The sequence below is a fragment of the Erpetoichthys calabaricus genome, chromosome 1 (genome assembly GCF_900747795.2).
Source record: "Erpetoichthys calabaricus chromosome 1, fErpCal1.3, whole genome shotgun sequence".
Lineage (NCBI taxonomy): Eukaryota > Metazoa > Chordata > Cladistia > Polypteriformes > Polypteridae > Erpetoichthys > Erpetoichthys calabaricus.
In genome coordinates, this window is record NC_041394.2 from 159213239 (window position 1) to 159226458 (window position 13220).

The 13220-nt window shown below is 37.2% G+C and overlaps 1 protein-coding gene across 4 annotated transcripts in view; it reads right to left on the bottom strand.

Moving 5' to 3' along the window:
* The window catches only part of phf21b (PHD finger protein 21B), a 175643-nt gene that overhangs the window by 29775 nt on the left and 132648 nt on the right, over positions 1–13220 (bottom strand). For all 4 annotated transcript variants that reach the window (XM_051920425.1, XM_051920421.1, XM_051920424.1 and 1 more), the window contains one exon: positions 505–556. In XM_051920425.1, coding sequence (XP_051776385.1) covers positions 505–556 — 52 coding nt within the window. The remainder of the gene's footprint in view (positions 1–504; positions 557–13220) is intronic.

The following is a 13220-nucleotide window of genomic DNA, read 5'->3' on the forward strand; positions in this document are numbered from 1 at the left end:
GTTGTTGGGTAAATGGATAAGCCACTTCACCTTTAGTTGGATGGCAAACCCTGTCCAATTAGTCTTAGTGTGAGAGAGGGTTTTCTGCTTTTTTTAAATTATACTTTACCTTCTCCCCTTGATGGTGTGTGGTTGTTTTTAGCTGAAAAAAATCGTACTGTTTTGACCTCCCAATCAGTACATATAATCTCATCACCTATAAATAGTGGATGCTTTTAATGCATTAATATAATAACATGAAGGTAATGGGTGTATGTTATTAGGTTCTGCAAAGTCTGCGCTCTCTGTTTTTCAGCTAATATAACATTGTCTCTTCTATTTTCTGAGATGTTTTTGAACAGAAACAGTCCACTATTGTGCTATCATTTTTCAATGACTCATTAAAAACTCAAAACATGCAGATATTTATTGGTCAGCAGTTGTTATATTACTGCAATAGTTTCTGAATGGTTTACAATTAATTGAAATTTTACTGAATTTTTAAACAGAAGCAAAAATACTCACCTCTTGTTAGGAACAGAGGATTATTCATACAGTTGGAAGCAAGTCGCTTACGCTAAAAGAAGGAAAGCTCAGTAAATAAAAATGGATTTTAAACATTACCAAATATTGAAAAACAACAGAAAATTTACATTTTTAAAAATAAAACTGCAATTGAATTAATTTAAAATAACTTCTGATAAAAAACACAATCAATGAGGGAATACATGTTTCAGCACTGTTACTGCTTTGCAAACCTATAAAAAAAATATCCACACACAATAACAACATGAAACAATATTAATTAAACAAATTATGACATTTCTTCTTCATTGTCTGAATCACGTTTTTTCCAATCTGATCTGGGAAGAACCCAATTGACAGAGGACTTTTTTTAATTTCTTAATTCTTGATTTGAAAAGAACTACTGTTTTTTCCCCTCTTGTTCTGCAGAGTTAGACATACAACATAATTTATGACATTTGTATTACATTTAAGAAAATACTGAAAAACATTCAATATGGTAACATGGTAGTGAATTGGTTAGTGCTTCTATTTCACAGTTTTGACTCTGGACCCTGGCATTGTCAGTGTGGAAGATACATGTTCTGTGTCTATGTGGGTTTTCCTTTAGGTATTCCAGTTCTCCTCTCACGTCGAAAACACTGGCACACTGGGTAAATTGACAACACTGAATTAACACTACAAGAGCTATGTGTGTACAGTATATGTGTCTTGTCCAAGTCTGACTCCTGCTGGGACAAGTACCTGCTTCTTGTGCTCCCTGTGAAACAGAACATGATCATTTGGTTAAAACTGATAGGATAACAGATTTATTTGTCTTGTGTACGATACAATGGTGTAGCAGTTAGCTATACCACATCACAACAATCAAGTTTGCTTAGATGCTTATTTGCCTTCTGTATCGAGTTGGCATATTTTCATTGTTTTTCAGATTTGTTTATTGTATTAAAAAAGTTTTCTCCTACAGCCTTAAATGCATGTTCCTGCTAGACTGGTTTCTTTGAATTATATCAGTGATTTAGCGTGGATATGCAGTCCTTTGAAATGTCATTGCTACCCCAGTGTGTTAGAAGTCAGGAATACCAACCCTCCTGGCAGAATGAGAATGAAGCCACAGGGGACTATAATGAGAACAGAACACCTCTGGACAGAGAGAGGACAATAAACAATCCAAAGATGGAACAGCTAGGATTACATTTCCCTGTTGAGGAGAGAGGTAGCAACAAAAAATTCAAATGTACAGGTAGACTAGGGGTCAAGTCTAGTAACATTAGCCCAAAGAATTCGCCGACCTTGGAAATTACTCTAGGGCTTGACCATGAGTTTAATCCAAATCAGTTCAATGTACTTCTTTCTATACTTATACCATTGGTAATATATATATATACTGTATATATATATATATATATTTGCAGCTGGAGATCCACAAAGGGAGAAAAAATGAATCACGTATCATAAAGTAGTTTTTATTCCTGAGCTTTCAACCCCTACCAGGGTCTTCATCAGAGGATAATGCTTAGACTTACAAGAATCAAAGGCAATATATAGCAACACATTAAGTGGGGGTGGGGTGGGGGAGGTGACTAAGTCAGTATGACATGTACATGTTCTTCTTAAGTTAGCATATGCTGGATTTATGTCCAAGTGTCTGTTGATGGCGTTTTCATTTGATAGCCAAGACTTGGCCAACTCTCTGGCACTTTTAGTACTGGCCTTAAATTTTACTTTTACATTGTCCCAGTTGAATATATGTCCTGTTGATTTAGTATGTGCATAGATCAATGATAGTGCGTCCTTTCTTCTGACGGTGTTGCAATGTTCCTGTACACGTATTGAGATTCTTTTTGAAGTTTGTCCTATGTATACCGCTGAACAAGAATTGCATGGGATACTATAAACTGCGTTTCATGTTTTTGCTGTCGATTTCTTGTTTTTGGCATTAAAGAGGACTGTGCGCAGATTGTTCGTGGGTTTGTGTGCTATTCTGACACCCCACTTGGTCAGGATGCGCGCTGTACCTTTCTGACACCTTGTGGTGATAAGGGAGTGACTGCCAGGTGGGGTGGGGGTTCTGATTTAAGTCGATTGTTTGCTGAGTTATTTGGTGTCTCCTGTGTAAGCTCCGATTAATGAATGTTTTTGAGTATCCGTTTGAGGTGAAAAGGTGGAAGAGATAGCGTCTCTCATTAATTTTTGTTTCCTTAGTATTACAATGAGTGTGGACTCGTCTGAATAGGGTTTCACACAGCTCCGTTTATGAGATAACGGGTGGTTGCTGGTGAAGTGTAAAATCTTGTCTGCATAGCATTCTTTGCGGTAAACACTTTATTTGGAGCAAAATCGTTCCAGTAGATTTTGTTCTACAAAGAAAAGTAAGCAGACATAAGGAGATACTGCATACATATAGGGAAATATTGAGACAAAGACAAAATTTTGACTTTTGCGATTTCAGTGGCTTTAAACACAATTTGTCCATTTTTGGAGTGATGTCTGTCTGAATGTGTGTGTTTCAGTCACAATGTCAGTCTGTGGAGGCTATAACTTCAAAACATATCACTCAATCTAAATGAAAAATATCAATTATCAATATTATAAAATTTTACAAATCTATTGATTGTAATTTAAATTGCTGCAGTAGATTTTGTTCAACAAGAGATAATGACTTTGCATTTTTCTGTGCACACTGCAGCACTACTGGAGAAGGAGTGTATTATTTTTTTCCAGAAGATTTTTTCTTTCATTTCATTCCACATAATAGAATATTAGGCTGTAATATTTTAATGCTACAATCACAGCTTTATATAGGAAACGTCATGCAACAGACACATCAGATTTCTTTATACAGCCCTCTTCACTGAAAACAGAATGCTTACATACTGCATCTGTTAACTATAATGCAGTAACAATAAATTCAAGATTATAAGTTTAAAGTTTTTATTTAGTCATGTTTACACAAGAAAACATGAAATTTGCCTTCTCAGTTGCATCTAATAACAGACAGAAATGAAATATATAAATAAAAAAACAGATACAAGACAGGTTAAAACTTACACAGAAGTTATAAAGTCATATTCTGACCCGATATGCATCTAGCCCCACTGTTCTCTTGGTTTTTAATGGCCGCAAAGATTTCTTCACTTCAGTTCAGTTCACATGATTCACCAGTGTTTGTGTGTCTGCTTATATCCCTTCAGCGATATCTTTTACAAGTAGAAAAACTTTATACCAGCTGTTACAGACTCGAAGCAAATGTATGTTTTTATTATATGACAGCAATAATAACAGAAGCTCACTACTCAAAATGGAAAATGCAGGAAAGATCTGGGGTTGAACCCACAACCTCTTGATTCTGAGGCAGCTGTTCTTACCTATACACCAGCCATGCAATTGGTATTTGGGCTTCGGTTTTTACATATTGGCAGCAATAAATAATTTTCTTTTTCTTCAGTTATATTTTCAAATAAAGGCAAACTTGTTTTGTTATACCTTTTGTGAAAGTGTTTATTTGATATTTGGACTTCAGTCTTCACACATTATACACTTCACGTCTGCATTTTGTCATTATTATAGCATGACAAAAATTTCTGGTTTAGTTATGTGTTCAACATTTCTTGCCTCACATTTCCTGTCATCCTACATTTACCCAGATTGTGGCTGACACAGAATATACATGAAATGCATGTATTTCAAATAATGCTATATTATTTACCCTGTACAGCTCCAGGCACCTCAACTGGTAGAACTTCAGGTGTGTCGGTGCTTGTGCTGATTGACACATTTGCAAAACAAAAGATGCTAATGAAGAGGTGTCAAGGAATTTAAGGTGGCCCGGCATTACAACTTTTTCGTAGGCTTCAGGCATTCTAGTGTTAATGAGGTGACAATTGATCAAGATTGATCAAATGATTCACAAAATTCCATATGTGCATTAACAGTACAAGTGGCCTCATTTAATTTCTGTGAGGATGTCAGTACTTCGCAGTGTGTATAGAAGAAGCAATCCTTCTACACTGTAATTGCACTAGTTCTGTGTTTTCTGAATGGCTGTTTTATCTTGTTTCAGTTTCTGCTTGTACTTCGGCAGTAAATGAATTACGATGTGGTCCTATACACCCAAGGCTGCTCTGTGATGGGATGTGTAGGTGCCAGAAATGTTTCCATAACACTTGGTATAGTGTGTAGTTCCCTCTAATAGTTAATAGTCATATATTATTTATAGTCACATACTGATGGAACTGTGGCAATACAATTTCCAGTTTACAAAAACTAAAATTGCAAATCTGAAACAGTAAAGTGTTTTTTTTTTCAGATTTCTGAACAATTTCAAATATCATTTTAGCTGAAGCTTCCAGATCGTCATGTGGCATTAAATAAACTACTGACACAAATATTTGATTAAACTCATGTGGTATATAATTGGAATATTCCAACAGTGAGTAGTCCAAAATTCAGCACGTAGATGTGCTCCCTTTCAGTGATTTTATTACATCATCAGTTAAGAGTGACTTAAATCTGCCTCAAAGCCCAGAAGCTCATTGATTTTAGAATGAAAGGTGGTTTGAGAGAAGAGCTCAACTGCCAGGGGAATATTCCAGGTTACTGAGGAAGAGAGAGACGGATGGGAGGTGCCAAGAAGACAACAAATGTTTTTACACACTTTGAGGCAGGCAGGTCAGTTACCCTACATGGCAGACTGGGACTAAATACAGTATATGCAGTCTTAAAGAAGCTGTCAGTTTATTTCATTTCTGTTTATTTGGTACTTTGCATTCTTCCTGTCCTTAATCTCCTGCCATGTTTATAGTAGTTACTTAACAATGATACTGTTTTTGTATATTTGGGCCTCTTTGAGTCATTCTGGGCAAGGGGTAGTTGTCTGGAGGGGGGTGTTGGTTAGCCATGAGAATATCCTTTCCTTATGAAAGTTATGTACAAATCTATTTTAAATCATCAGAGGCTGGAGTAAAATGCTTTTGCTCAGAAGTTATAAATTCTCATTAAAACGCACTGACATTACAGGTTCTGAAGCTGCTGTAGGAATGACAAAGTATATTTTTAAAGTTCTCTTAAACAATTGTTCATGTGGAAAATATGCTGATGCAGGGCTTTCATTAAATACTTGAGAAATCACAGCTAGACAAGTGGCTATAGAAATTAGCTGGCAAATGCAAACACATGACTGCAGTCAGTTAAGGCTCAGACAACAGTATGCAAGCACCTCAAATCCTCCCAGAACCCAGAGAGAGCAGCCTAACCATTATCTCCTATAACTCAGTAATTCTAATTCTTTCTTTAATAGTTTCACCAGTGTCCAGCTTAGTTCTTGATGTGACACTTGTCTCTGCTGCTCAAATCAGCATCTGCCGCAGCCTGGTACTCGGTATCTGTATCTCCTTACACATTCTAACCATGTGCAGCTGATTCCTCATTTTCTAACTGACCTTGATTGGCACAATGGCACAGTGCCCAGACTTGCCATATGATGCTACAGTTTGATCTTTACTAATGCACTCTCTCTACCATTGGCATGGCTGTGTTTATTGCTTCTGGTCTTCAGCTTTAGTTGTTTAACTCTGATCCTGAACGTGCTTAAGAGTGTGGTGGCATACAGTTCAGACTTGGCTTTTGGCTTTCACTCTCTCAATCATTATATGACTTGTATCATTCTGGTTCAGTTGGTTTGCTGCAAATCCTTGTATTGTGCCTCCTGAAACTCTGTTGTTTTCCTCAAAAACATTGTGCATTGCTGACCTGTTTCATAGTTCTTACTTTCTATTTAGCATTACTTCTTCAAAGCCATTTCCTGCATGTCTTACTTGTTTTTTCTTTTTACCCTGGATCATTCAGGCCTGTGATTCTTCTGTGTCTGGCTTCATGTCACCTCACAGCATTCATTAAATGGCATCTTCCCACTCTTTCCTGTTTGTTTGGTTTTATTAGAGTTCTTTTCAAATTCTAATGGCAATGGTACATTGTGTGCAATAAAGTCAATGTGTTTATTGTTTCTTTAATATATTTTCATTATTCTTCAATGATTCTGAATAATTCTTTAACAAATTCATCATCATTCCTTTGATTTATAAAATTTGTATTATTTATCAACCATCCAGACCAATACTATGACCTGCATATATTTTTCTTCAACTTGCATATCTGAAGTAGTTTATCCCCAAAAATCACATAATGATTCGTTTATGTAGACTTAAAAACAGCTACAGCCAACCTTTTCAGATTCGTTCAAGGAAACTTGGTACATTACAAGTAGGAGATCCTTAGGATTCATTGGTGCTGCTATTATAAATATACCCTAAGTTCTTGTCCATAAGCCGCGGCTTATCTAAGGAAAAAAGTTGTGAAAATGAAAAAATAGAATATCGGCTTATACATAAGTCCGGCTTATACATCCATCGCGGGGTTGCGTTCCAGAGCCACCCGCGAAATAAGAATATCCGCGAAGTAGAAACCATATGTTTATATGGTTATTTTTATATTGTCATGCTTGGGTCACAGATTTGCGCAGAAACACAGGAGGTTGTAGAGAGACAGGAACGTTATTCAAACACTGCAAACAAACATTTGTCTCTTTTTCAAAAGTTTAAACTGTGCTCCATGACAAGACAGAGATGACAGTTCCGTCTCACATTAAAAGAATGCAAACATATCTTCCTCTTCAAAGGAGTGAAGCAAACAAATCAATATGTCTGTTTGGCTTTTAAGTATGCGAAGCACCGCGGCACAAAGCTGTTAAAGGCGGCAGCTCACACCCCCCTCCGTCAGGAGCAGACAGAGAGAGAGGGAGAGTTTGTTTTTCAGTCAAAAATCAATACGTGCCCTTCGAGCTTTTAAGTATGCGAAGCACTGTGCAGCATGTCTTTTCAGGAATCAGCTTTACAAAAGATAGCAACGTGAAGATAATCTTTCAGCATTTTTAGACGAGCGTCTGTATCGTCTAGGTGTGCAAACAGCCCCCCTGCTCAATCCCCATACGTCAGGATCACAGATAGTCAGCGCAAGAGAGACAGAAAAGTAAGCCGGGTAGCTTCTCAGCCATCTGCCAATAGCGTCCCTTGTATGAAATCAACTGGGCAAACCAACTGAGGAAGCATGTACCAGAAATTAAAAGACCCATTGTCCGCAGAAATCCGCGATATATATTTAAATATGCTTACATATAAAATCACAATTTAAATGACCGCTACGCGCTCGTGTTGACTCGGCGACGCCCAGAGCAGAAAGAACGCGCTCCGGCCGCTCCAACCGCGCCATGCGGGGAGTGAGAGAGACGCCAATATCTCACACTCTCTCCCCCCTTAAAGAAATTAAATGGGCGCGAGTGAGACCACTGACCTCCCTCCCTTCTATTAGTTATAGGTTATAGTACGTTCGGCTTATCCATGAGTCCGGCTTATCTATGATACGATTTTATTTTAAAAATTCGTATGATTTTTGGTCTCCGGCTAATACATGAGTCCGGCTTATAGACAAGAACTTAGGGTAAATGACTTGGTATTTGCAGTCATTTATCCTTCATGACTTAATCTCAACGTGTTGGTCAGTATTTGTTCAGTTTAGTGTACCTTAATATACAGTGTTGATCTGTGAAATTTGCAAGTGTTTTTTGCAGCAAAAATGCTGCGTTCACTAGTGTCCTTGTTTTCCAAATATTTTCCTGGAGATTTACCGTGTGGCCGGCTTAGGCTAACATTTTTTCCAAATGCCTCATGATGCATTACAAGGTTACAGTGAAATCTCAGTGCTGTATCAGCCATGCGCAGAACTTTTGCACATGTAAGATCGTTGGAAGTACGGCCATCACTGGGTCACAAGCACATAGGGAAATAAAAGGCAGTTTCAGCTACTAAGATGCAATGAAACCATCTCCCCTCACCATCTGCCGAGTAACTTGACAGTGCTATACGATATTTTTTAATAGTGTCTAATCACACTTGTTTCATGAAGAGGAAACCGTGCACTTCTACTCAGGGTTGTTTCTTTACTATTAACATAAAAGCATACTTAATCCGAATGAGGGTTGTAGGTGGTCTAATTTCATTAGAGGCAAGGCAGGTACTAAACTTGGCCAGAACACCAACCCACTTACTGATGTGCCCACAAAATGAACAGAGGAGGGGTAATTTGTTACCTTTGAACTCCAAGAGGTTGTAAAATTTCCCTTTGATAAAGGCAATACAGTAGAAGATAGGTTGAACTATTGGCCCTCCATTGTCGACATGAAGTAGACATATGCTCCATGTGTCATTGGATTTTGTGTTCGGTAACTAAGTTTTTATGCACATCCTAAAGATATTAATGTTAGGTAAATGGTCAACTGTAAATTTCCCTGTATGAGTAAATGTGGGTGGAAGACTAAATTTGACCTTCAATGGCCAAATGTTCCATCCAGGTTGGGCTCCTGTTTGAAGTGGAATAATATTGGTTAAATAATATAAGATTCTTGTATATCTCTAATTAAAACAATGAGGTACAGGAAACTTCATAGTCATATATGTTAAGCTTTTTGTTGTTCTTCACGTTATTTCTTATGACTACTCTACAGCCAACAAATTAGGAAAACACAAATATTACTTTAAGAGTATATTAAAATGCATTTGAAATATCTCAAAATGAAGAGGCTGTTATATTGAAATAGATTAAAGATATTTTATAATGCATTTTGAGAAATCTTAAAATTAATGTTTGGGTGGCACAGTAGTTAGCACTGATGCTTCACATATCCAGCATTCTGAGTTTAGATGCCACTGTTTCCTTGAGTGGAGTTTGCACAGTCCCAGTGGGTATGTGTGTGAGTGGGTCCTGAAATGGACTGATAAACCATTTAGTGCTGGCCCCTGCCTTGTTCCGATACTATGACATAGGCTTTGACCCCACCTGTGAGCCTAAATTGGATTAAGCAGGATCAAGAACATTATAATTAACTTCACAAATGTGAATTTGGCATGCCATAATCTCCAGTAACTGCTAGAGTTTTCTTCAAAGGTGTTCAAGTTCATGTTGCTTTCATGCTCATCTTGTAGTTGTTCAAAGCTTTGTTTTCTTTCTTAGGCTGCATGCATTTCATTCTAAAATTATTCATCCCATCCCAATTGTGCATGTTATGCATTTGATATTTTTGTCACTTTATTCTATTTCATCTATTCAGCAGATTCAAAGGTATATTCATTATTATGTGCATTTCTCTTTTATTATGCCTCATTCTTGGCTTTCTTGGACACCTCAATAGATTTTACTCAAAACTGTTTACCTTTGAATAAACATAACTAGATGCGTTTTTTGAGTTTATGTTCAGATTTCTAAGCTACTTAGAATGTCGCCTTCTTGTCACTAAATCATAAACCTTCCTTTTAAAATGCAATACTTGGATTTAAAAAATTGTGGGTTAATAGTACTCTGATAGCTACTTTCAACATTTTTTAAATATACGGTACTAATCTGGTGCACAGTTCCATCTTGGGAATGAAATTTAGTATCCAGGCTGCCACTCAGCAGCCACACAAGTCACCCCCGATCGCTTGGTTAAAAAGCTAAAATGCTGCACCTGTGAAGTCTGCTAACACAATGCCAAACCAGACACTCAGGTTAGTTAGAAGTTGTCTCTTTAGGTTTCTTTGCTTAAGTCAACACACCTAGTGCCTTCTGGATAGATTATAACACGCTAAGATAATGTTTATGTTTATTGCTTTATTATTTTTTATTTTTCATAAATGTTTATTTTAAACAGAATCTTGCCTTATAGATGTTCAAATCCCATAACCAGAGTTTGTCCATGTGGAGTTTATACATTTTCTTTTTCCTTTGTGTTTTTTTTCACCCCTCAAAAAAAGTGTGAGGTTAATTGGTGAAGTTCAAGCAACCTTGTGTGTACACTACATGACAGACTGGCTCCCCATGCAGATTTGGTACCTGCCTTGTACTTCATGCTGCCAGAATAGTTTCTGGACCCGCAAAAATAAATTAAATATAGAAAAATACATCCATACATACAGCCCGGAGGAAACCCACGCAGGACACGGGGAGAACATGCAAACTCCACGCAGGGAGGACCCGGGAAGCGAATCCAGCTCTCCTAACTGCGAGGCAGCAGCGCTACCACTACGCCACCGTGCCGCCCCACATTGCAAAACAGCAAAAGAAAATTAAGTATAAGCATTACATAAGTACAAGGCCCAGACAAAATTCATGGTGTATATTTAATATATAGTGTCCCTAAAAGCATCAGTCCTGAGGCTGAATTATTAATTATTATTATCATATGTCAGTTATAACTGGTTAGGATGAAGATGGGGACAATGGGAGGAGGCATTATGTGGTCTGATGGCTTTGAATAAAAAAGGACATCACTAGCACATCCATACTAGCATGACTCGGTGGCTAAAGGCTCTCCAGGACAATGTTACCATAGACAGGATGGGCAACACCAGTCACAATGGCCTCTAGTTTTGCCTCAACCTGCCTTTGTGTCTGGAGTTGATCCTGTAACTCAGCTAGCTTTCCTGATCAGTTTATCTAGGCGTATGCCATCCTCTGAGCTGGTGTTACTTCCCTAACAGACCAACAGTACACTAGCTACTGTAAATCTGTAGAACATCTCCAGCAGCTTGTTGCACAAAGTACCTGAGCCTCCTCAAACCAAAAAGCCTGCTTCGGTCCTTTTGTATAATGTTGTCCACTCACTCCAGTCTATAGTTCAATGGACTTCCAATTATATATTATACTTTGTACTTAAGTAAAATTAGTCAGGGTTAGGAAGACTGTAAATTGAATTGCCTCACTCACATATCCCTACTTTGTTCTCCATCTACACTGAAGAAACCTGTTTAATCACAATTCATCATTTATTACCCACTGAAGCATGAAATTACCAAGAGTTGCTCATACTTGCTAAGGAACACATACAGTAATATATTTTTGGAAATTGAAAATACATGCTTCCTGTATTAAATTACAAGGGTGTAAATATACCATATACTATAAACAGATCCAGAACTTTTAAATAAACATGGTGGCAGTTTTGTTGAAGATCACTGTGGGAGAAGTAAAGCTATTTGGGATAGCAAATGTTATCTTAACTCAATGATTTTATATCAACCCTGAAATGGACTCAGAATGTAATATTATGTTCTTATGCAGGCTTTACTAAGGATTACTGTATTTTTATCAGGTTTTTAAAAGGACAGATATGGTGCGCAAAGAAGGTTATTGTCTTCTGTTCTGTCACATACTGAACTATCCACACATTTATTTTCTTAAATCACTTAGTTCATTGTTGGATTGTAAGGAGCCATAGCCTGCTAAGGCAGAATCCAGTGCTGTTGAGGAATCAGCCCCTGAATGAGACACCAGCCCAGAACAGAGCACACACGGAACCACATACATCTTCTCACAAACACAGTTTAGAGACACATCTTCTGGGTCCACTGTGTTGTCACATTGTCTGAGTTGTAAGGTTTCTGGGTTAATCAGTTAGTAAGAGTAGCAACAGGAGAAGGACACAATTTTACTTTAGTAGAAAATGTTCTTCTCACATGGGGAAGGAGTGACAATCATAATTTACTGTCAGTATTTAAGTGATCCATTCACTATACAATAACTACTGTCATGTGCAGAGTCAAAGTGTCAGTCCCTGCAGCAGAAAATACACACACAAACCCACAGGCTTGCAGTGAACGAAAATGAAGCTGTATTTCAAAAGAGACAGTTTTCATTTTTGTGACAATCCATCCTGTACCTGGCTCACATTAAATTTTTACAAAATATTCTCAACTGTTACATAGCAAATACTGGAAAAAACAGTAACACTGATTTAAACAACTTACATACCCATTAAATGCTAAATCTAAAATATACAAAACAAAAAAAAAAGAAAAAGGTACTTTTCACTAACAGAAAAGCTTTAAGTAATGTGCAAGAGGCCACAAATACATTAATGATTGTACGAATGTACTGCTTTGGTTCACCTGTCTGTTTGTACTGTGACAACTTTGGAGAAAAGTTGATTTCACAATTCAATGTGGAAAAACTAAAGAGATTGAATTAATGAATTTTTGAGCAGGTCAAGGAAGTCTATGAAACTACACTACACAAGACAATGCACAGAATTTGTACAGAGGTGTCTATTATTACCACAATGGAGTGGCGATGCAATAGAGCATGATATCCAAAAAGAGACAAACATAATCTAATTCTTTAGCAAGTTAGTATCACCCTTGGCAATTATGCTGAAGGTAGAGAAAACACCTCTAAAATTATCTTAGTAAGAATTGGCTAATTGTGAAAAAACAACCTCAGAAAATATACACTTGCCGTCTTGTGGATTATTATTTTAAAAATATCAGGAAATGTAGTCTTAAAAATGGTTTCCTTGCTTCACTAAGAACAGCAAACCTTCACAAGATAGCTTAAATAAATCCCACAGCTTGATAACATAACAGTATAAACTCCAATATAAAATAGCAGTTTGGTGAGTTATAAAAGTAAAAGTAATTGTCCACTGAATGAGATTAAGCACAAGAGAATTAGATAAGGTGGTGAGCAACAGGGATTCACAATAAAGGTGCCCTCTGTTCACTCATGAAACAATGAAAATTCATCAGCCACTTCATGAAGCCTTACACTTTTCTTCAAACCAACACATTCAGCAAACTAATTCACATAATTAGCATCAGAAGGATAGCCTTCTATAAATGCATCTGCTTATT